This window comes from Zootoca vivipara, chromosome Z1 (assembly GCF_965207765.1).
Source record: "Zootoca vivipara chromosome Z1, rZooViv2.hap1.1, whole genome shotgun sequence".
In the NCBI taxonomy this organism is placed as follows: Eukaryota; Metazoa; Chordata; class Lepidosauria; order Squamata; family Lacertidae; genus Zootoca; species Zootoca vivipara.
In genome coordinates, this window is record NC_142583.1 from 60,100,723 (window position 1) to 60,125,816 (window position 25,094).

At 46.1% G+C, this 25,094-nt stretch overlaps 1 protein-coding gene across 3 annotated transcripts in view; it reads left to right on the forward strand.

The window, feature by feature from the left end:
- The window catches only part of PPM1K (protein phosphatase, Mg2+/Mn2+ dependent 1K), a 36,060-nt gene extending 11,618 nt beyond the window's left edge, over nucleotides 1-24,442 (forward strand). For 2 of the 3 annotated variants that reach the window (XM_088660529.1, XM_088660527.1), the window contains exons 2-7: nucleotides 4,359-4,882; nucleotides 7,638-7,738; nucleotides 16,163-16,328; nucleotides 17,361-17,505; nucleotides 18,789-18,923; nucleotides 20,534-24,442. In XM_088660529.1, coding sequence (XP_088516655.1) covers nucleotides 4,443-4,882; nucleotides 7,638-7,738; nucleotides 16,163-16,328; nucleotides 17,361-17,505; nucleotides 18,789-18,923; nucleotides 20,534-20,665 — 1,119 coding nt within the window. In that variant the 5' untranslated portion in view covers nucleotides 4,359-4,442 and the 3' untranslated portion in view covers nucleotides 20,666-24,442. Of the gene's footprint in view, nucleotides 1-883; nucleotides 1,637-4,358; nucleotides 4,883-7,637; nucleotides 7,739-16,162; nucleotides 16,329-17,360; nucleotides 17,506-18,788; nucleotides 18,924-20,533 lie in introns of those variants that run through there. The other variant, XM_088660528.1, reaches the window with a different exon arrangement.
- The last annotated feature ends 652 nt before the right edge of the window (nucleotides 24,443-25,094 follow it).

Below are 25,094 nucleotides of genomic sequence, written 5' to 3' on the forward strand. Positions count from 1 at the left end.
ACATTCTGCGTTTCAGTTGGCATATATCAGAAAGTGTCAATAAGGTAGATTTGCCTTTAAATACAAACTGAATCAAATTCCTCCCGCCTTCTTAAATGGATTGTAATCTCTTGTTGCCAGTTGGCATTGAATGCACTAACCCTGCTGGTCCCATTGCAGGGCTGAGAAAATAAAGTACCCACGAGCCAGCATTAGATGTGTTAGTGACGACTTTGTACAGGTTTGACTTTGAACAAATACACCCATGCAAGCATCACACAGGCAATTGTGACTTGCCCAGCCCATAAACCCTGTGCAAGGCATCCTATTGTTTGGCCGGTCTTGAATCAAGACCCTGCAGCAGTGATAGGCAGGTAAATCCTTAGAAGTACATGAGTTGCGAGCATGTTCTTAACTTGGGGCTTAAAGGTGTAAATATCTTGCAGAATTCAATTTATTGAGAGAGTCTGAAAGCCTTTGCTGCCTTTCTGTATGGGGTAACTATGCAGATTATGTGTGTGGGGGGGGGGGACCGTGCTTGTGTAGTCAGCTATGTCTTTAAACGGGTGATGGGGCAAGGGGACTTCAAAGGGTAGTTACTTTGCACCTCTCCCTTCCCAGGAGTGCAGTTTTTCTTACAGCAGTTATCCACACATTTATACACTGTGTAGTCCAGCCTTTTCTCAGCTTTAAGCCCCCCCCTGATGTTCTTGGACTACAACTCCCATCATTCCTAGCTAGCAGGACCAGCAACCAGGGATGATGGGAGTTGTAGTCCTGCCATTGGGGGCCCAGGATTGAGAAGAGGCTGCTCCTAGCTACTGTGAGGGGTTTTTTTTGAAGCTCGGAGGGAGTGATCCAAATTTCCGCACTGTAGAAATCTTCCGGGTTCCAAAGAAGTTACATAACCAATGCTTTGTAGCTTTTGGCAGCGCTCTGAATGAAGCAAGGTCATTCCTCTACAATCTCCCCACCTCAGCTTGTGTGAAAAAACTTCCGCTCAACCTGTTTTAACCCTTCAGACACTGCTGGGTGTTTGCACACCTTTGCCAAAGCATTCTTCTGAGCGGTAGGTGGAAAATTCCACCACCACCACCGAGCCAAAATTCCCAGTGGTAGGGATCAGCTTCCTCTTGAAATAGGTCAGAACACTTAAAGGTATAACTGTGGGTTTATTTAATATTGGCTTTGATCACGTTGGTGGTCTTCTGGGACTCCGTAAAACCTTCTCCCCACCCTCCAAGTCATACTCGCTTTCTGCAACTTATTTCCCCTCTGCTACTGATTCCTGATCCTTGTGTCTTCCCTTCCTTTTGCTTGTTCCTAAGCAGCAGATAGGCAAATGTGCTCCTCCAGGAAGGCATGCCCCCCCCCAATGAAAGCTGCTAAGATGGAGCAACTTCATTTTAAAATCAATATGTTTATATTCTTCCAGGGAGCCGATTCTTGTAGTCGGCGTTCAGCAACCTCTGGAGACGTGGCAGGTTACCTCTCCCAACGTTGAAGGCACCCTAGTGTCTGTATTGAGAATTATAGTGGCCGGGTGGGGATGAATGACTGAGTTCATATTTAGAATTTTCTCCAGCTGGAAAACTACCTGCGAGACCAGCTCAGATGGCTGCACTACCTGAAGAGGCAGGACTTTTGAAGAAGAAAGGTGCTTCTCCTTGGGAACTGTGTAGTCTGGTAACCTGGTACCATTACAGGTCCAGACCTTTATATGAATAAATTTTGGCACAGCAACAGCGCTGGCTGAGTTACCTCTTGCCCTGTATCCAATGGAGAACAGATCTCCACCTGCAATCATTATGAGTGTGGAGGTTGAGGCTTCTATTACCTTTTCATTCTGCCCTTGTAATTTAGAAAGTGACCAGTCCCAGGGCTGCCTACCAAATTCCCGGGGGAGGGGGGGAGGATTTGAATCTGGGTCTTCCTGTGGAGATGACACAGAGAGTTGTAGCATTCCTGACCTAGAAAACACAGCACACATTTTTTAAAAAGGTGTTTGCTGGGGCTGAGGGTGGTATAACGTTGAGTTCCGAACTTGGATTCCTGTGTGAAATTATATTCTCTGAACCATACTGGCTAACTGAAATTGGAAGTCTTGATTGACTGCCACTAGTAGCCAGTGAAGCGGGCAGGGGGCTGGCCCCGTTTCAGAATCCAACAGATCCATTCCTGCTTTTAGCTTCAACCAGCTACAGCCAGGAACATGGCTCTTCAGAGCTGCTATCTAGCAGGCCCATAAATCATGCAGCCTGCACTCCTCACCGGGTCACTGCAGTAGCATCAGCAGCCTTACTCCAGTGCAAACGCTGCAGATCTGGCCCATAACCTGTTGTTAGCAAACACCATGGGAGACGCCAGGGCAGCGTGCCCTCCCAGCAGCGACTCCTCCACCCTCCGGTGTTGCACGAAGATAACGACCCAGGCTAGAAGCCAGGGCACACTGTAGCAGCAGGATCCACTGTGCAGCAGGAAGAACAGGCAAGAGACAAACGTGGTATTGGCATAATTTGTTGCTGTTTAGTCGTTTAGTCGTGTCCAACTCTTCGTGACCCCATGGACCAGAGCCCGCCAGGCACTCCTGTCTTCCACTACCTCCCGCAGTTTGGTTAGACTCATGTTGGTAGCTTCGAGAACACTGTCCAACCATCTCATCCTCTGTCGTCCCCTTCTCCTAGTGCCCTCCATCTTTCCCAACATCAGGGTCTTTTCCAGGGAGTCTTCTCTTCTCATGAGGTGGCCAAAGTATTGGAGCCTTAACTTCAAGATCTGTCCTTCCAGTGAGCACTCAGGGCTGATTTCCTTCAGAATGGATAGGTTTGATCTTATTGCAGTCCATGGGACTCTCAAGAGTCTCCTCCAGCATAATTGGCATAATTGAAGGTAAAGGGACCCCTGACCATTCGGTCCAGTCGTGACTTGACTCTGGGGTTGCGGCGCTCATCTCGCGTTATTGGCCGAGGGAGCCGGCATACAGCTTCCAGGTCATGTGACCAGCATGACAAAGCCGCTTCTGGCGAACCAGAGCAGCGCATGGAAACGCCGTTTACCTTCCCGCTGTAGCGGTACCTATTTATCTACTTGCACTTTGACGTGCTTTCAAACTGCTAGGTTGCAATTACAAGAAGAGAGAAAAACATGTCTGCTCTTCGTGGTCAGCGCAGAAGCTAAAGCTAAAGCTATACACAACGGAAGTTCACAGATGTCTGTAACTTAAAGTGGAACTGAATATCTCAACAGAGTTCAAGGTGGTGTTGTTCTTAGTACAGTATATAAAGCCTTTACCAACTTGGGCTCATTCTGTGGAACTTTGAATTCTACAAGTGTCACACAGCGTTAATTTTGCAGTGGTAAGGAGTTATTCTCTTAGCCTGGCAGCGCTGTACTTCTGGAACTCCCTGCCTATTGACATAAAGTAAGCTCCATCGCTGCATTTTACTAGATGCCTGCTGAAAATATTCTGTTTCAGCTGGCCTATCCAGAAACATAATCTGGTTCAAAGAATCATATGGAAGGGACCACTAGGGTCATCTAGGCCAGCCCCATGCAATGCAGGAATCTTTTACCCGGTGTGGGGCTTCAACCCATGACCCTGAGTCTACCAGCTGAGCAATTCCAGCAGTCAATATGGTTGCAATATGGTTTTATTGTTTTTAGATAAGTTTAATAGTCCTTAAACATTTTAAACAAGTTGTAAGTGTATTCTTAATTGTATTTTTTTTAAAAAATCACAGGTGTGTTTGCTGCCCTGGGCTCCTTTGGGAAGGAAAGGCAGGATATACATTTAATTAGCCAAAGAAAATTAAGTAAATAAACATAACATTCACCTGTCTTATTCTAACTATAGGCTCAATGTTGTTGATGTGAACGGAGTCTTATTTCAGTGCAAATGCTGAGCGTTTGCGGTCCTAAGTTCTTTTTGGTAAATGTGAGTTAAACATCAATGAGAATGAAAAGTGCTCAGCTGTGACCGGCTCATGCCTGTTGTACATTGGACTATCAAAACTCACAAGAGCAAACATGCATTTCATTAGCTGGGTGTTGACATTTGATAGGGTACACTGAAATGAGTTTTCCTTTGCTTTCATTCAGCTTTGATTGAAAAGAAAGGAAAGACACGTCTGGCACGCAGGAGTCTTAAAACTGGGTTGCTGAGTCACGGGACTGACCTGGCGCAGCAAGAAAACTGCTAGCACATTTGCAAAGCTAAGTAGGGTCCAGTGTTGTTTCAAGTTGGACGAGGGGCTGTGTGTTGAGATTGGGAAAGGACTAGACAACCCCCAGGCGTTGCACTTTCCCTCAGCTGCTAATATGTCCTAACACCTTAGAAAGTGTCCATTTGCAAACTTTCTTTTTTTGTTTCCCCTCCCTAGACCAGATCTCTTTATTTTGGGGATATTCCGAGACCTGCTTCCCACCGTTCTGTTCTCCGTCCCAACACCCGCGGATCCCAAGTTATGTCCACTGCTGCTCTAATTAATCTGGTTAGAAACGGAGGCCGCCAGGCGAGGAGGAGAGCGCTGCTGACATTGCGCCTGTTGCAAGACGACAAGCGGGTAGTCGCTATCTGCCCGAGCTCCACCAGCGTACGCCGAACGTCTCGCTTCGACTTGGACGGCAGCGGCCGCCCAGCCACATGGGACTCCTTCGGGATCTGGGACAACCGCATTGATGAGCCCATCCTCCTCCCGCCGAGCATAAAATATGGGAAGCCCATCCCCAAGGTCAGCCTGTCTAAGGTGGGCTGTGCCAGCCACATTGGGAAGCGGAAGGAAAATGAAGACCGCTTTGATTATGCCCAGCTGACCGACGAGGTCCTGTATTTTGCCGTTTACGATGGGCACGGAGGGGTGGCGGTAGCAGACTTCTGCCATAAGCACATGCAGGGATTCATCAAGTGAGTACATGAATTCTCCTTGGCTTTTATTTTTCTTAGCGGGGTGGAGGATATTGCACAGTTGAGGAGGAGAAGCATCTTGATGTATATAACCAGGCACCAAATGTCACCTTAAATTGAGAACGGGGCCTTCTCTGCAGTGACTCCCTGTCTGTGGAATGCTCTCCCCAGGGAAGCTGGCCTGGCACCTTCATTATACAGTGGTACCTCGGTTTATGAACACAATTGGTTCCGGAAGTCTGTTCATAAACTGAAGCGTTCATAAACTGAAGTGAACTTTCCCATTGAAAGTAATGGAAAGTGGATTAATCTGTTCCAGACGGTCCGCGGAGTACTTAAACTGAAGCGAACTTTCCCATTGAAAGTAATGGAAAGTGGATTAATCCGTTCTAGATGGGTCCGCGGAGTACTCAACCTGAAGCGTACTTAACCCGAAGCATGGGTGTAATTGGTTCCGGAAGTCTGTTCATAAACTGAAGCCTTCATAAACTAAAGCGAACTTTCCCATTGAAAGTAATGGAAAGTGAATTAATCCGTTCCAGATGGGTCCACGGTGTTCGTAAACCGAAAATTCGTAAACCGAGGTGTTCATAAACCGAGGTTCCACTGTACACCTTTAGGCGCCAGGCAAAAACGTTCCTTTTTAACCAGGCCTTGGGTTGATCTGATTTACATCCTATGCCAGGCATCCCCAAGCTTCGGCCCTCCAGATGTTTTGGACTACAATTCCCATCATCCCTGACCACTGGTCCTCTTAGCTAGGGATCATGGGAGTTGTAGGCCAAAACATCTGGAGGGCCGCAGTTTGGGGATACCTGTCCTATGCCCTTTTAAAATATGGCTCTTTTGAGGGGGTATTATTGGGTGGCTGTTTTTATTTTTATTATGTATTTTGTGGTTTTATATCTTGATTTTATTCTGTGAACCGCCCTGAGACCCCCGGGTATAGGGCGGTATATAAATTCTAATAATAATAATAATAATTAAACAACTGAGTTTACAGTCTCCTCAACAGAATGTCTTCGCCAGGTAGGTTGGATGAGATGCGCTCAGGGTCCCTTCCAACTCTTGATTCTACGATCTTGACTACATTGCTTGACTGTAGCTTGCTCTTAAAACAATTCACTTGTTCCACTATGCCAGAAGGATAAACACACACAGTGGAAATGGAAATGGAATTAACTATGCACTAAGGCAGTGGTTCTCACAACTCTGGTCTGAGTTCCGTTTGGGTGGCCTGTGGAACGGCTGCAGCACAGTCAAATAAGTATACCTATACTCAGCCCTGCACTTACTTTCCTTGATGGGATAATTGAGGACTAAGATGCCCAGCAAAGGGGTCCATGATTTGCACGAGTCACCTGGCTTGATGGAGATGTCAGTCGCCAACCTGGTGCTTAGAGATCTCCATGTAGTTGCAATTGGACCCGTGCCAGTAGCAAAAGGCACCAGGCGGCCTGGGGGATTTCAAACAGTGTTTCTGAGCAGTTCAACGGTGGGATCGGTTATCTGGGGTCTGAGGGCGTGTGAGTGCTTGTAGTAAGTAAGTAAAGGAAGTAAGTAAATTTTTATTTATACCCTGGCCAAGACCGGGCTCAGGGCGGCTAACATCAAATATCAAATACATTAAAACACAATCAAACAATTGATTAAAATACAGCTTCAAAATTAGAATCAGGATAAAATGACTGCCCATGAATTACCACCATAGGGGTTAGAAACCTCAAGTATTCATCAGGGCCAGCTATCCATGTTGGTCCCACATGAGCCGATAAAAGGGCCAAAGAGGTAACTTACAGGGTCCCATAGAGGGGGCTCAAACTGGGCCCAGACCAAAGGCCAGGCAGAACAGCTCCGTCTTGCAGGCCCTGCGGAAGGATGTCAAGTCCCGCAGGGCCCTGGTCTCCTGCGATAGAGCGCTCCACCAGGCTGGGGCCAAAGCCGAAAAGACCTTGGCCCTGGTTGAGGCCAGTTTAACCTCCTTGAGGCCCGGGACCTCCAAGATATTATTATTTGCGGACCATAAGGTCCTCCGTGGGGCGTACTAGGAGAGGCAGTCCCATAAGTACTAGGGTCCTAGGCCATATAGGGCTTTAAAGGCTAAAACCTCGTAGGAGGTCTTCAGACAAAGGCTGGACAGCCATCTACTGGGGTGGTCTAGCTCTGGATTTCCTCCAGTGAGCAGACAGTAGAGCTATTTATTTATTTATATATTGATTAAACATATACTCTGAGCTATTTATTTATATATATATTGATTAAACATATACTCTGCCCTTCATCCAAGGATCACAGGGCAGTTAACAGCATAAAAACCTAGCCTACGACAGCCTTCACCAACCTGGTGTCCTCATATGAACAGAGGAAGCTGCCTTATGCATCGGTCTATGTAGCCCTGCATCATTTCCACTGGCTAGCAGTGGCTCGCCACTGTTTCAGGTATACTTGTCTCTCCCAGCCCTACCTGGAGTTGCCAGGGATTGAACCTGGGACCTGCCCCATAGGCCTTCCAGCTCTGCTGAAGGAAGCTGTCCCAAACGTCTGAAGGACAGCTGATTGGTGAAGGCTGGTCTACAAGATTCCCTCCAGCTGTATATGATGACGCCAATCGCCTACCTTTGAGAAGGCCAGTGGGATGATATTGGTGTGTTTGAAACTACCGCCTCTATCTTGGATTGGTTTCTTGGATTGGAGCTTTTGCCCTGCCTTCCTTGGGGATAATTCTGAGACTCTCCCTTCCTTGTTTTTTCCCCAGAGGCTTTCTCGCTGAGGAGCAGAACATGGAATTGGTACTGATGAAAGCGTTTTTAGAAATAGACAAAGCATATGCCAGGCATGCCCAGTTGTCCGCGGATGGTAAGTAAGAAGCTTGTTTCCGTTCAGCCGTAAAAGAAAGACAGGAGAAAAAGAAATTCATGTGGCCACCCCTGTTTTTTCTATTGAAAGTTAAGGCTAGCAATTGTAGAGAGAAAACGCCAAGTAAAATATAGAAGGACTTGCTAAAATCCTGTTTTTACAAGGTTAGCATGACTTCATAAGCCTGTGCTGCTTAAAATAATGTTAAAAGAAATAATTTGAAATGTTACCTTCAAGCAGATTTGTCCGCTGCTGATTTTACACCGTGAGACTATACACGAGTTTATGTGTAACTCAGCGGGACTTAAGTTTTGAAAAGGTACGTTGAGCTAAAATGACTGGGATCTAGAAGGTTGCTATGAACAAAAAAGTCTTTCCGTTAGTTGCCACTGGATAAAGAAATATCAACCTCCACATAACAGCAAGGTCATGTTGGCTAACGTCACTGGCATGGACTTTCCTGCCTAAGCAATTTAAGGCTAGGCTATGGTCTTACTTAAAAGCAAGGGCCACTGATTTCCAGTACCTTCCAGGCCTGCAATGTTGTTGGCCTCATGTTATGGCTCAGGCTGTGTATAACTTGCTTGATTCTAAGATGACAAGAAGCACACATGCCAATGCACTTTTCTATCATTTAAGAACTGTCCCAAGCACAACATCTAGCTTTATGGTAGAACACATGCTTACATGTAGCAGTCTCTGGCTTTTCCCATAAGAATGGGGAAGTCTTCTGTCTGAGACCCTGGAGAGAGACTGCTGGCTTATAAGATAAGCCTTAGGTCTGATGTTCCAATACAGCTTCATAAGTTCATCCTTGGTGGTTCTTTGCATCCTGCTTTCTCATAAAATATAACATGCCTGCCAGCCCAATGCCTAATCTCGTTCTCTTGCTAATGTATTGTTTAGTCTTACATGGATTAATTATTATTACTCTCCAAATTAAGTAGATACTTCTTGATGCAAAAATATACTAAATGGCAGCAATTTTTGTCTCATGTATATCACTAAAAGCAATCTTAATGAAAGCATTTGTTTAGCTTAGTATCCTTTATTTCACATTTGGGTCGGTTCCATCTTTAGATGTAAGTGTCTTTTGGATGGAGGACATATTGCATAGCCAGCAAGGACACTTGTACAGACCTAGCCTACAATTTTGCCCATATTCTGTTGAGACCAAGCCCTTTGAACCCAATGTGACTTGCTTATGAGAAAGTGTGCTTGGGATTGGGCCACATGGTTACAATCATAGAATTGTAGTAGAGTTGGAAGGGACACTGAGGCCAACTGCTTGCAATGCAGGAATCTCAACATGTGGTCTCTCCTCCAGTTTGAAACCATACCGAACCCTGCTTAGCTTTGCAAATGTACTAGCAATTTTATTGCTCCCTATACATCAGTGATGGTGAACCTCTGGCCCACGGGGCCTAATTACACCTCGCAAGCAGTTTCGTTCAAACTATGCCTACCTGCCCCACACAATCAGAAGTTTAAAATATGTTGCTGGGCTGATGCTTTATTACAATCAGACTTGTAGTTAATGCGCTATTCGGGTACTCAGAGTCTTGTTTTATAATGTTGATTTAGTAATGACAGTATAGTTACTAGTAATGATAAAGGAGGTGTGGTGTACTTTTTGTTTCCTGGTCTTAAGACGTTGCCAATCAAAGCCATGATTTTTAAATTCTTTAATATGTTAACCTGCAACACTGAAGAAGTGAAAGAGCTGCAGAAACATGCCTGTTTTTATGTTCAAGTCCCTAATTGGGACACCTAACTTGGGTGCATTTGTTACATAATTATCTACCAGGCCATTGCTCTGGAGCAATTATACCTTTCATGTGTCCTATCCACCTTAGTGTGGCTATGCAACTAAATTCCCAGGGAATTGTACTTATAGGCTACTAGAGATGGTGGCCTTTTAAAGTTAAAATTGGTTGGAGCACAGTAGCTGCAGTGCCCTTTAAAGTATCCATCTTTTGCCTAATGCAAAGGGCTGGGACTTTTGGACAAATAGCAGCTAGGCAAATGCGTAAGTGGGTTTTACTCAGTTAAAAACTAGAAGCCAAAAAACTTCCTGACAAACAAACCCACCCACCCCAGTATTTTCCCCTCCCTGGTGATTGATTACATTTGCACAGTCAGATGTGCACAGTGCAACTAATAAAACTGCTTATTTGGCCAGTCTCCTTTGGGGACTTTATAAAATGTTCCTTTTAAACGCCTTTTTGTTGTTGTTGTTTAGTCGTTTAGTCGTGTCCGACTCTTCGTGACCCCATGGATCATAGCACGCCAGGCACTCCTGTCTTGCACTGCCTCCCGCAGTTTGGTCAAACTCATGTTCGTAGCTTCGAGAACACTGTCCAACCATCTTGTCCTCTGTCGTCCCCTTCTCCTAGTGCCCTCAATCTTTCCCAACATCAGGGTCTTTTCCAAGGATTCTTCTCTTCTCATGAGGTGGCCAAAGTATTGGAGCCTCAGCTTCACGATCTGTCCTTCCAGGGAGCACTCAGGGCTGATTTCCTTAAGAATGGATAGGTTTGATCTTCTTGCAGTCCATGGGACTCTCAAGAGTCTCCTCCAGCACCATAATTCAAAAGCATCACTTCTTCGGCGATCAGCCTTCTTTATGGTCCAGCTCTCACTTCCATACATCACTACTGGGAAAACCATAGCTTTAACTATACGGACCTTTGTCGGCAAAGTGATGTCTCTGCTTTTTAAGATGCTGTCTAGGTTTGTCATTGCTTTTCTCCCAAGAAGCAGGCGTCTTTTAATTTCGTGACTGCTGTCACCATCTGCAGTGATCAAGGAGCCCAAGAAAGTAAAATCTCTCACTGCCTCCATTTCTTCCCCTTCTAGAAGAAATTTTGCACGCCTTTTTAGAGCTGTGCAATTCCAAACTTCATAATCCCTCACCGAGTGTTTGAACAGCGGAAGGTGTGCAGATGGATTGGCTTAGTAACCAAGCCATCAAAGACGGATGCCTAATAAAACTAGGTGCAATAATATACCCCCATAACAGTTCTAAGCAGAGCCCTTGAGTTAAGAGGGAATGCTTTGCTCTCTTTTGCAGCTCTGACCATCCCAAGTGTTGCAGGTTTCCTCTTTATACTTTGAGCAAAATTCCTGGGTGAATTTCCTATTTGCCTCTGTGTACATGTTATTTATGGCAGACACTGTACCTGACCAACAGCTCTAGAATTGGAGGCCCGGGACTCTATGCTGGGCTTCAGTGGAAAGAGAGACCTGCTTAATGTGGTCCCAGGTGAAGGAGTCCGGCGGGTTCCTAGCCGGGACCAGCGGAAGGTTCCCACAACCACTTGTGTCACATTAGTTGTGATGACATGCTCTAAAAGGTGCCCAGTGAGTGTTAAGATACCTCTTGAAAGATTTCAGATGATTATATTTCTGTAGTAATGTAATTTCTGTAGCTGTCTAGGAAGCAAACAAATGTTTGTTTTGTTTTAAAATAAGTTAATTAACTTGTGTTCTGAGCCAATGTGTTTTTAGGCTGCTAGATACCTTTGGAATAAACAGTGGCAAACTGCTAGTGACTTTATAAATAAGTGTGATTCCTTGATTTTGGAACTGCAGCACCGCTTGCGGAACAAATCCACCTATTTGCATTTTTAACAAAATATTCTCCCGTCATTCCCGTGGGGCTTGGAAAGGACTCCTGTACAAACTTCAGTTGATATGAGTGTATTGCCCAGCTGGTGGCATTTAGGCAGAGGTGGGCAACCTATTGGCCATCAGGGATGTCGGACTCCAATTCTCATTCATGCCAGGAAACATGGCTAATGGTCAGGCATGATGGGAGTTGTGGTCTGGCATCATCTGACCCTAATGGTCCCTCCCATTATATACGTTACACTTTTAAAGCACATTCAAAACACGTTCTTTCCCTTAAAGAATTCTGGGTGCTGTAGTTTTCCACACGCAGAGTTAGTTCCCAGCAACCCTTGACAAACCACAGTGCCCAGAATTCTTTGAGGGAACGAATGTGCTTTACAGGTACGGTGTGTACACAGCTTAGTCCACTCATTGTTTTGATCACGGTCCTCTGGGCAGTTTGTCAACGTCCGCCTTAAAATGTGGCACCCACAACTGGGCATGGTAATCCTGGAAGCTGGAAGCAAAGTCTAGGAACAAAAAAACCATAGAGCTTCAACAAAGTTTCACTATTCATTTAGGACAGGCGTGTCCAAAGTCCGTTTCAGGGGCCTAATCCGGCCCTCTGGTCGATTGAATCCAGTCCCTGTGGCAAAATCCCCCTTCAATCCTAAAAAAGCTCAACAACTTTGGAATAATCTCCCAAAAAAGCTCAACAACTTTTGGGTGCTACGTTTCCGAGCACAATTCAAGGTGTTGGTGCTGACCTTTAAAGCCCTAAATGGCCTCGGTCCAGTATACCTGAAGGAGCATCTCCACCCCCATCGTTCTGCCCAGACACTGAGGTCCAGCACCGAGGGCCTTCTGGTGGTTCCCTCACTGCGAGAAGCCAAGTTACAGGGGATCAGGCAGAGGGCCGGTAGTGGCACTCACCCTGTGGAACGCCCTCCCACCAGATGTCAAAGAGAAAAACAACTACCAGACTTTTAGGAGACATCTCAAGGCAGCCCTGTTTAGGTAAGCTTTTAATGTTTAATAGATTATTGTATTTTAATGTTCTGTTGGAAGCCGCCCAGAGTGGCTGGGGAAACCCAGCCAGATGGGTGGGGTATAAATAATAAATTATTATTATTAATCGCAAAGAAAAAAAAGCTCAACAACTCCAATCCTAACTCAACAACTCCAATCAGCCCTCACCCATGTTCACTTCATCAATTCCAGCCCTCTTTGAAAAAAAATTGGGCACCCCTGAATTAGGAAGAGGAGAGATCCTTAAATCGAGGGCTGACTGTATTATTTCTTAGTGCTGAGTAGCTCAGGCTTTTAGGATCTACCTATCCAACAAGATAAGAGGTCAATGACTTTAACTCCTTTTGCAGAGGTTGTGCGCTCACTCCTGAGTGCTTTTAGTTATGACCCTGGGATTCGCTACAACACCCTTGGACCACCCATTGTGTGTGTGCATACACACAAATCTCAGTGTGATATTTGGAGAAGGGCTGTAGATTGCTCACCCCCAAAAAGCCAGGTTGTCAGGCTCTTAACACTGTGCAAGAGGAGCAAAGCTGTGCCAAACTCTTCCTACGGGGTTTCAGGGAATGGGTTGCCTTTTAGAGCAGTGCTGGTAAGGTAATGTTTGGTTACAGGTGCACATCCAAAAAATGTCCAACTTAACTTTCCTTAATTTTATGGGCGTAACAAAAAGAAAAGAAAAGCAACGTCTGATTATTCCCGTCCCAAATGAAGTCCAAAACGCCCCCCAAATTTAATCTGGATTTGCCCTTTTTCAGGGAAATCCAACAAGCTTTTCTTAAAAAAAGGCCTGTTGCAAACATAACCCCCCCTGCACTCGATGGTCCATTTGTCATATTAAATCCCCATCTAGAAGCACCCTGAATAGTCTCTTCCTGACGTGGCGTTGCAGTTCCAAAAGCAAGGAATTGGATTGGGGCGAGGGAGGTGGGGGAAGTAGAGGTGGCCTCCAGATCTGGCCTTCAAAATTTAGAGGGGAGTTGGGAAAGAAGCCAAAAGCTAGCTCAACCTTTTATGCCTTGCTGTGCTTTACTCCTATTGCTACTTAAAACAGGTATCTTACGAGCAATGCTGAAAAGTGTGGTTTGCCCATTTCGTGTGGATTGCTTCTCCTTCCCCACCATCTCCTTATTTAAGCACCTGCTTTGGAGTGCGCAGGAATGTCACACAGGCGGACCTAGAAGTAAGACGCACAGCCAAAGTCCATGAGGTGTACTTCCAAAACACAAAATAATACCAGGCCGAATGTGCTGTAATGTCATGGCCACATTCAGCTTTCTGTGGTTAGAGAGTTGGACTTAAGGCGTGAGACCAGGGACTTGGCTATACAGCTGAAAATGTAACGTTTTAAGTGCATTTTATTTGCATTATACAAATTCGACACTACGTGGTGATGGTGAACTCATGGCAAATTCAATATATTTTTCAATTTTTTTAAAAAAGGCATTTTTATATGTGTCTAGATTCCACCCAGGGACCTAGGTGGCGCTGTGGTTAAACCACTGAGCCTAGGGCTTGCTGATCAGAAGGTCGGCGGTTCGAATCCCTGTGACGGGGTGAGCTCCCGTTGCTTGGTCCCAGCTCCTGCCAACCTAGCAGTTCAAAAGCACGTCAAAAGTTCGAAAGCACGTCAAAATGCAAGTAGATAAATAGGAACCGCTACAGCGGGAAGGTAAACGGCATTTCCATGTGCTGCTTTGGTTTGCCAGAAGCAGCTTTGTCATGCTGGCCACATGACCTGGAAGCTATACGCCGGCTCCCTCGGCCAATAATGCAAGATGAACGTGCAACCCCAGAGTCGGTCACGACTGGACCTAATGGTCAGGGGTCCCTTTACCTTTTTACCTTTAGATTCCACCCAGGGCTCAAATCCCCACTCATCTATTAAGCTCCCTGGGTGACCTCAGGCCAGTCACTCACTTTCAGCCTGACCTACCTCACAGGGTTCTTGTGGGGATAAAATGGGGAGGAAGAAAAGCCACGTATGTCTCCTTGAGCTCTTTGGAGGAAAATAAATACATTTCCTAATGATACAAAACATCCAAGAAGTGATGGGAGGAAGGGGGGATTATTTCATCAAAAATTGTTGGGCAACCTTACAAGGCCAGTTTTCAACAGCTGGTCAGTGAGCTCTTTGCAGTAAGAATACCTGTTTTAATTCATGACAGTATTGCCTAGTTTAGATTCCTCTTCTGTTGCTGTCCTTTTGTTTTCCTATCTAACTTCTCCATTCTGTGGTGCTTCCACTTCACAACAAGGCTTGATGCATTTCTGCCCCTCCCCCCCACCCCTCAGGTGTTCAGTTCGTCTTTATTATTATTTTGTTTTATTAAATTTGCATGCCGCCCTTTCATCCGTAGATCTCAGGGTGGTTCACAACAAAGAAATACAATATAAAAACATTTTAAAGTTTGTGATTAAAAACAAGAACAAAAATACACAAACCAATAACTCTCCTCTCCCCCTTATTAAAAGATTGCTGTAGATTCTCTTGGCATTTCAGTTCAGGGGCAAAAATAGGCCTAACTCGGGACCTGGCGCCAGTGTTAGGAACTCAGGTCTATAAGCTGGGCACCATATGGCTCCTTAAACCAGGGTCACACTCACCCAACGGAATGCATGGCTGCCATTTTGGGGCCAGATGGCTTGAAAGTCCTATTTTTCAGTATGACTTTTTGGTTCCTGAAATTCTTTGACAGAATAGAACAGATAGTGGCAGATAGCCAGGTGCAAAATGTGTCTGGTGAATTTCAAACGCTGACCTGGCCTGATCCCCTTCCCTCACCTTCCCTGAAAGGCTTCTCATACCTTTCATAACTGGCTTTAGCTCTCCTGCATCTGTACCCCAAAAGGAAACTGTCAGAGAGTCGTCGTGGCTACTCTAGAGTAACTCCGCTTGAGTCTAGTTTGTCTTTAAAGACTTTTATTGTGCAAAGTATTTACAGTGCAGAGACAGCTTAAAACATGACCTCTCATTCCAAACCAGAATCCGGCAATGGCATGCGTCTGTTCCTAAACTAGCTAAGTAGTCGGGGCACCCCAAAACGCCTCCCCCTTGACCTGCGTCGCGGTGCTCTCCTTAACTCTTGCGCCGGAAGAAGCAATGCCCTCTCAGCCTCCTCCCGGTCAAGGCGGTGGAAGGGCTCTCCAGCATCCTTGAGCCCTTGCCTACATCTCTCCTCCCCTGAGCTTTCCCATCGTTCCGCACGCTGGCTTCTCTCTCCCTCCGAGTCTCTCCCCTCTCCCTTGGCTGCTTCAGACCCACTGCTGTTCCCTGTGCTTGGCGAGGTAGATGTTAGGATGATGGGGGCTGGCTCCCTGTAGGGAGTCACCCTTACAGAAACTGATACAGCACACAGCAGCTTGGTTACTGAGCACCCGGGAGTAAGGAGGAAGACTTTCCCACTACTCGTAGAACTGCAGCACCCGTAAAACACATGCCAGTTTAATTAAACTACTTCGGAAAGCTACTGTGTAATTAAGCGAGGGCATTTATTTAAGGCACCTATTTTACTAGTACGAGAATAGACGAGAACTCGCCACAGACCTCACCCAGCCCAAGCACCAACATGCCACATTTTCTCCCCACTGCATGGAGTCTTGTTGTCAAAATGTCACTGCTTCATGTGCATGCTCCCACGTTGCTTGTTTCCTCTCTTTGTACCTTTAGCTATAGAGCAGCAACTCTTTGCGGGTGGTTAAAGCTTTTTTTAAGTTGAGTGGCAGCTTCGTGTGTGGCGCTCAGGCCTTGACCGCCTCTCCTTGTGTGACGTTTTGTAGCCACCTTGATGAACGCCGGGACCACGGCGACGGTGGTCTTGTTGCGCGATGGGATCGAGCTGGTTGTGGCCAGTGTTGGAGACAGCCGCGCCCTTCTGTGTCGCAAGGGGAAAGCCATGAAACTGACCATCGACCACACTCCAGAAAGGAAGGATGAGAAAGAAAGGTACTTTGACAGATACCTTGGGCTGGAGTGGTTTGGGGTTTTTTTTTGGGGGGGGGGTTAGATGTAAAATTTGTATCCCTTGTAAAGACAAATGGTGGCTAACAGATTGAGATTGAATCCTGACAAGACAGAAGTACTGTTTGTGGGGGGCAGGAGGCGGGCAGGTGTGGAGGACTCCCTGGTCCTGAATGGGATAACTGTGCCCCTGAAGGACCAGGTGTGCAGCCTGGGAGTCATTTTGGACTCGCAGCTGTCCATGGAGGCGCAGGTCAACTCTGTCTCCAGGGCAGCTGTTTATCAGCTCCATCTGGTACGCAGGCTGAGACCCTACCTGCCCGCGGACTGTCTTCCCAGGGTGGTGCATGCTCTAGTTATCTCTCGCTTGGACTACTGCAATGCGCTCTATGTGGGGCTACCTTTGAAGGTGACCCGGAAACTACAACTAACCCAGAATGCGGCAGCTAGACTGGTGACTGGGAGCAGCTGCCGAGACCACATAACACCGGTCCTGAAAGACCTACATTGGCTCCCAGTACGTTTCCAAGCACAATTCAAAGAGTTGGTGCTGACCTTTAAAGCCCTAAACGGCCTTGGACGGTGGCACCCACCCTGTGGAATGCCCTCCCACCAGAGGTCAAAGAAAACAACAATTACCAGACCTTTAGAAGGCATCTCAAGGCCGCCCTGTTTAGGGAAGCTTTTAATGTTTGATGGATTTCTGTATTTTAATATTTTGTTGGAAGCCGCCCAGAGTGGCTGGGGGAACCCGGCCAGATGGGCGGGGTATAAATAATAAATTATTTATTTATTTATTTATTTATTACTAAGGAATGAAAACGAGCGGCTGTGGGGAAATAGCTCTTTCACATAGCCAAGCTGTGGTTGGCGTTGCTTGCATAAATAAATCGTGCTGATGGCTTGGATATGTACGACCGTAGTGAACGTTCCATCCTCTCTTCCTCTCCTACTTTTGTGTGTGTGTGTGTGTGTGTGTGTGTGTGTGTGTGTGTGTGTGTGTTTGCACATGCGAAGAATCAAGAAAACCGGTGGTTTCATAGCCTGGAACAGCCTGGGACAGCCCCACGTAAACGGCAGACTTGCAATGACCCGCAGCATAGGAGATTTGGACCTTAAGAAATATGGTGTCATAGCAGAACCAGAGACAAAACGGGTTCAGGTAAGAGGCTGAGCATCTTCCTTTTCTACACCCTGACCTCATTTTCTTGTAAAGATGGTAAAAGGACCCCTGACCATTAGGTCCAGTCGTGACCGACTCTGGGGTTGTGGCGCTCATCTCGCGTTATTGGCCAAGGGAGCCGGCGTACAGCTTCCAGGTCATGTGGCCAGCATCACAAAGCCGCTTCTGGCGAACCAGAGCAGCACATGTAAACGCCGTTTACCTTCCCGCTTTAGCGGTACCATTTTATCTACTTGCACTTTGACGTGCTTTCGAACTGCTAGGTTGGCAGGAGCAGGGACCGAGCAACAGGAGCTCATCCCGTCATGGGGATTCGAACCACTGACCTTTCTGATCGGTAAGCCCTAGGCTCAGTGGTTTAACCCACAGCGCCACCCGCATCCCTTGTAAAGATGACATAGCACTAAATACCGGTAGCTGGCACTGCTACCATTCCTTAGAAGTGTTTTCCACTATCACTGTACTTTCAGACTGTGGTACCCAGGCTGACCCTGCTATTGCCTGGTCTATACAGTATTTGGAACTTTGGGGGGGGGGTCCTGCCTAATCCCCCCCCCAACAATGCATGCTGAAAGAGCATGTGTGCGTTGGATAGCATACATAATGTGTGTGGCAATGAAGCCACTTTTGCAGAGTTGCCAAGTGCCAGGGTGATGCATTTTTGGATATTTATCTATGCATCTTGGAATCTTTTCTTCCCTTGAGGCCCAGCTGGCTTTGAGAGGCAGGTGGGAGAGCCACTACTGACGTCTGTTCCTGGCCAGTATTACTCACTTTGCCTTAATAGGGTTAATGAGGGTGAGCCAGAGAGAGAGAGAGAGAGAGAGATCGGAATGCTATGTATATTTAAAGTATTTGCCCTCCCTCTAATAATGGTTAACTTGGCAGGTGAGGGCCGCCAGGATTATAGTGTAACTGGGGCCGCTGAGAAGGAAGCTCTAAATTTTGCGGTAGTATAAGAAAATATACTAGATGCCCCCATCCCAAAACAAAATAGCCCTATGAAGACGCAAACATGGTTGACCACAGAATGCAATGTGTGGGTTTCTTTGTGGGGGGAAGGGGTAATATAAAACTAGAGGGAAGGGTAATGAAATTGAGGTTCATGGAAGGGGGGGGGCTGATGGAACCCTGAAGAGGATCACGCCACACTGCAACACTTTGTTGCAGCTCTCACTTGTGGAATAGGTATGTTTACGTTTGTATCACTACTGAAATCTGGGCATTTGGTCCACTTTTGTTTGTGTGACGTATCATTTCAGTTGCACCATGCAAGCGACAGCTTCCTGGTCCTTACCACAGACGGTATCAACTTCATGGTGAACAGCCAAGAAATCTGTGACTTTGTTAGCCAGTGTCACGATCCCACGGAAGCAGCACACCTTGTTACCGAGCAGGTAAGCGTTTCTGCCTTTCCAACACAGAAAACACCACCACCACCGACCAGTTTTGAGCACAGCCAGTTAAGTCCGCTTGATTCTTTTCCGGTGGAACAGCCTCCTACAAACTAGCGATGAGACAAGCACAGTTTGTTAAAAGTATATATGGCGGTTGTGTTCCCGCAAGGAAAATTTCCCAGTAGATTTTCTTGTCTTCAGCAGCTAAATGGAAGTTGCTGGTGTCCTTGCTCAAGGACAGCAGGGACCCATATATTCTTGCTTCACTTCCCTCTGTCGGATATAAAGAGTGGCTTTTGGAAAGCAAATGCTGAAAAAGTCAACAGAATTACTGCTGCAACTATTTTACCTGCTGGGAACTGTTCTCTTACTCAAACCGAGAAGATACTAATTTTGAACAATGGAGGCAGTCAATGGATGTATTTTCTACCATATCTAGTCAGCTGGAATCCAAAAAATAAATCCATACATGACTGCGTTGTGTATTTCCCCCCAAAATCTGAAGATCACTGTTCTCTTGGATGCTGTTAGCTCCCATTAGCCCCAGCCAGCATTGCCAATGGTCAGAGGTTGTAGGAATTGCAGCTGTGTTAAGCCAGGTATTCAATGTGGTGGCAACCAGATGATGATGAACAAAAGTTGTATATATATATTTTTACCATTATGATGATTGTTATTAAATAGTATCCACCCAGTGTTAAAACTTCTGTGGGCTATTATCTCTCCTCCTACACCACCCTGTGATGCTATTGTCCCATGCTGAAATTCACAGAATTGGTGGGTAGCTTTGTATCAACACCCTTATCATTCTGTTCATGTTTATGAATAGTCACAGATTTCAGTTTCCAGAAAGTGTGTACTGATAACAAGATTAGGTTCACATCCTGATTTTAGTAGTTTGTAAAACAAGCCACCTCAGCGCAAGGTACTTTATGGATTGTCCAGTTTGACTGATCCATTTAAGCCCATTTTATTTCTTTCCTGCTCTTCATTCACAATTGGGAAATCAAGAAACTTGTATGCATATGCATACATTTCCTCTTTTGACAGAAGTGGATAAAATTTGAAGGCAGGTTAAGCCCTTCACTGTAGGCAAAGTCTGTCAAACCACAGGCAAAAAGGTCCAGTGGCTTTTGTGCTGGACACTTGGGGAGCATAGCTGCCAAGTACCCCGTTTTTCCCGGGAAACCCCCGTTTTTACTTACCTTTTCCCGGTGCTCCCCCGTATCACTTCGTCTCCCGTTTTTCTCCATTATTTTCTCCTGCCGGCGGCCATTTTTTTTCTGATTTGCCCTTCTATGGGCACAAAAAATGGACGCCGCCGGCTTCAAAAGTAGCTTCTACGCATGACCGGAAGTGCGGCGACACAACTTCTGGGGTCGCCCCGCCCATCTATGGGCACCAAAAATGGCCGCCGCCAACACCCGAAGTCGCGTCGACGCACTTCTGGTCATGCGTAGAAGCTACTTTTGAAGGTCATAGTTTCCCCCATCCCTTATTTTGGTAAGATTTCCAAAGTCCAGATTGCCTGCATCAATTTGTAGTTGAAAGAATACAGCAGAACAGGGTGAAGGGCTAAAGCTTTGTGCCTCTTGCAATCTCTCCCTCAGGCCATACAGTATGGAACGGAAGATAACAGCACTGCCATTGTCGTGCCGTTTGGAGCCTGGGGCAAATACAAGAACTCTGACGTCAACTTCTCATTCAGCCGGAGCTTCGCCTCGAGCGGGAGATGGGCCTGAGTCGCTGCTGCTGCTGCTACGAGGAGATGTGGAGTGAACTGTCCTGTAGGAGGCCTCGCAAGGCAGAGAGCAGATCTGTAGATAGTTGCGTCCATCTCTCTCTCCCAGCACCTTGTGCTTTCTGCCTGGGTAGAAAACCATCGTTAACGTGATGTTGCCTCTTTAACAAACATGTCTGCTACTGCTTAATCTCAGAGCCAGCGATTTTCGCCCCCTCCGTCCAACGTAGATAATTCTGTCTGGTTCTTTGGCACAGACAAGACGCTGGCTCTTTGCACCTGGCCGACACACCCTCTTAAGGGGTTTTAACCAAGTGTTTCTTATGCACAGCGTATGTTTTTAGAGGATGAGAGAGAGAGAGAGAGCAAAGAGGCCAAAAGGGCTCTCTTAATTTGCACAGTGCAAAAGGGAGCAAGCGCACAAGGAGAGAAAAGGTGGCATTTCATCTTTTCTGCTCTCACAAGTCTTTCCTTCCGCATTTGAACAGAAGTAAGAGAAAGCAAGGAGATTTAGAGGCGGTGTGGCTGGCTGGCTGTGCTTTGCTTAGCCCGCTGGCAGCAGCTTAACCACCAAAGCTGACTTTTGGTTTTGGTTAGTCCAGTTCCGGAGAGAAAGGGATCTTGGTTTCGGGGCTAAGACTCCATGCAGTGGAAGTCAAACAGCAAATATCACCAGCTGTGTGTAGGTGTGTAATGTCCCGTCCTTAAGGCCAATTTCTCATAAGCAGAATGTGACTTTTACACTTGGGTTGAAGCCCATGTCTAGTCCTCTGTTTGTGGGTTATTGGCCAGTTTATAATTGGAGAACCACGCCATAACCCTCGAGGCAGAAGTGGACACAACACTAACAGGGATAGTGGCAATCGTCACATTCCTTCCGAAAGACGGAAGCAATGTATGTTTTCTGTATTTATTTGTTTTTTCTTTAAATATACCAATACTAAGAAACCCCCCCCTTTTTTTTAAAAGAAATACTGCTTTTCAGGAGCTAAACTCTTTCAAAGAACATCTTGTTCTTCAGTTCCTTTTTAGATGTTCCTTCTCTTTCAGAGCCACTTAAAAACGCTGTCCGAGACGCACAAAGTTAACTTGGGTGGGGACATGTTGCCCAGTGGGTGTTCAGTGTTCAATTGCACAATGGTTGAAGTTCCCAAGGGATTTCTCCCCCCTCTCCCCAAGTTAGCAAGAAGTTGAGGATACACTTTGGAAGGGAGAATTTTTGTAAGGGAACGGGTAGGGTTATATTTGGATTTGCCAATTTCACTTTAGAAGCAAATGCTGGAGGGAAGCAAAAGGTTTAAACGAGAGTTTCTCCGGGAAATTCTACACACACACACACACACACACACACACACTTCAAATGTAACACGGGGGGGGGGGTGGACCAAGGGAACAATCGGCATTCCTTGGCAGGGCTTCAATAGGTTGCATGTAATCGAGAAATTCCGCTGGCCAAGAATATGATCCAGAGTGTTGTGTCACAGAGACCATTCACACATCTAGATCATGGGTAGCCAACATGCAGGTTTTGTGGACTACCGATCCCATAGTCGTGACAATTGGCCATGCTGGCTGGGACTGCTGGAAGATGGAGCCCCCAAACCACCTGGTTTTTACTGCTATATACTGTGGGTACTGGAGGCTGTCAACAATAGTTCTTCATTTCTGACATAGATGCTTTGAACACAGATACTTGGAATTGAAAACAACCACCCCAAAACAGTAAGAGCTGTTTCACCACAGTGGGACGTTCTCCCCGGAAAGGTGGTGACGTTCTCCCTCATTAGAGGTTTTCAAGCAGAAGTTGGATGGCCTTCAGACATGGGTGCTTGAGTTGAGATTCCTGCATTGCAGGGGTTTGGACTATAGATGACCCTCAAGGTCCCTTCCAACTCTACAGTTCTGTGATTCTATGAAAACCCAGAATTAAGCCGCTATAAAGTTACCTGGCACTGAGGTGTAGCAGTGCTGAGCTCTTTTAGCTGAACCCTGATCGCAATGTGAACCCCTGGACTCGCTGCTTGATGCCAGTACTAATTAGAGCCACGCCTTTTGCAGAAATCATTCCAGTTTCACTTCTGCACAGCTGTTCATAAAGCTTTCTTTGGCCACGTACCTGTTGGAAAATCACAAAGTACTTTGGAAACAGTGCCCCGGGCCCTGTGCTGGTGTTACCTTGTGTGTATTCTACATGTTTGTATGTATGATATATCGAGAGAAATGATATATCTACTTTATAAGTAAAAGAATATGTTAAAAATGTTTGCACCCAGTGCTGTTTCGCTTAGCCGCTGCAATGGCACATACGAAAACCGTTTTCCTCTGCTACTTCCCAGATTGTTGGGACCTGGGCTGAGAAAGGGCTAAAGCGTATGTCCCTATAGAGTCGGGGTGATGCATTATCCCATGTGAGGAGAACATTGACCTCTCTCTCTGTTGCCCTTGGAGATCTTGTTGTATAAAAACAGCAGCCTTCTTGTGCGCGTCCAATTGATGCACAGCCGCTGAAGCGTGGGTCATTTGGGATCCAGAAGGGTGGGCTCATGCTCGCTCTATCGACACGCACGGGGGCCAGGAACAGAGAGCTCCCCCCACACACACAAAATGGTCACTGCCTGTCTCCAAATTTGGCTACCTAGTTCTGTAGTGTTGTGTTAATCAGATGATCCCTCATTGGCTGGGATTGTTCCATTTGCTCAAAGGCTGCATTGGAAGAAATATTTGTCACAGTCCTAACAAAGCTTCTGCCACCAGCACTTAACAATCTTCTAGCCCACTAATGTGTACTGGCACTTCACGGAATAAATGCAGTAGTAGCATTTCCCAAACTGCTTGCGCAGAAATAACCACCGGGGGCTACCTGCAGAGAGGCATTGATGGTGCTGTATGCAAACTGTGCCCCAGGCTTCGTTTTTGCCTTTTCTTTCATGGGGTGCCGGAAGAATTTTGCCTGTATTTTGCACAAAACTTGGAGCTTTGTAAGGGAATGGGTGGTTGATTTGGTTACAAGGGATTTGATCAAACTAAATGTTGGCAGTGGGGAGCAAACTTAAGAATTCAACCAAACCGAATTAAGAGGTGCTAGTTTTTAGGGTGGGTGATTGGGTTTCTGAGACTGGGAATGGGGGAAGTTCAGTTGCTTTCGATATTACTAAGCCATATATTATTTTATCATGTTGCTGATTGTACTGGAGAGAGGGAGACCCTCTCCTGGGGTGTCAAAGTTGGGAAAGGCGAGGTGATAATGTAAGGAAATTCCTGAAGATGTAGAGTGACTTGGCAGCTTCATGGATCATAACTGACTTGTTAGAAGTACTGAAGTGCACTTGTGTAAATTGTGTTGCTTGCTTTTTGCCTTGGCAAGAATGTAGATATTTGAATGTTGATTGTTCTGGGGGAGCATGCAAACTTGTTGGGTGGTCCAAATACATGGTTCCCCCCCCCCCTGTTGCATTTTTGCAGAGGCTATTGGCAGATCATGGTTAACCGTTTCCACACTGGGGCTTAATGAGAAACACAGCGACCCCCTTGCTCTCTGTCAGGAATGTCTACCGAAGGCAACACCACGGTCTGCTAGCATGTATGTTTAAAAAACCACAACAGTGTGTACGATATAATTAAAGTTTTGTAATGGTCGCTGTGGTTGGGTGTGCCCATTTCTGTTGTGGATTCTGTGGCCCAGCTGCTACATCATTTAAACAGTTGCTTTGTTTAAAAAAAAAAGTGGAAGCAGGTTGGAGATGGAAGAGTATTTTAATAAACAGCTTGCTCCTAAGGACATTTGCCTCCTTTCTTTTTCTTCACCTGCATGTCCTTTGATTCGAATTACAAGGAATGGTAGGATTTTTCTGGGACATCGCCATCTGGGAGTTGGTCTGGAATGTTCATTGGACCTTTCAGGGAAAGACAAATCGGCCTACGCAAGTTCCTGGAGAACGTATTCACATGTCTTTTTAGGGTGCCAAGGAATGGGTAGAAGGCACAGTTGGTTGTGGGTTCTTGTAGGCCTTGAGCTACTTTCCCTTCCAGCTGTCAGAATGGAAGGCATCCTTGTGAAATGGAAGCTGCTAATGTCATGTAGGCCAGTATGAGCCAGTATCATTCCCAGGGTACTTGTGTGCTTGGGAGGGTGCCATATCTTAGTTGTGGAGCATGCAGAAATCTCCAGTTAAAAAAGATGGGTGGAATCGGCCCTTTGCCTGAAGTCTTCATGATCTGCTTGGGAGATTTATAGAAAATTCTGGACTTTTATTTATTAGGTTTATATACTGCATTTCTTCGTAAGATCTCAGGGTATTTCACAGAATAAAAAACAAGTAAACGAGTAGAACAAAACAAAACAATACCCTTCCCACAGACACATTTAAAATGCTGTAGAATATTAATCGGCCCAAATCCTGGCTGAAGAGGAACGTTTGTGCCTGGCTCCT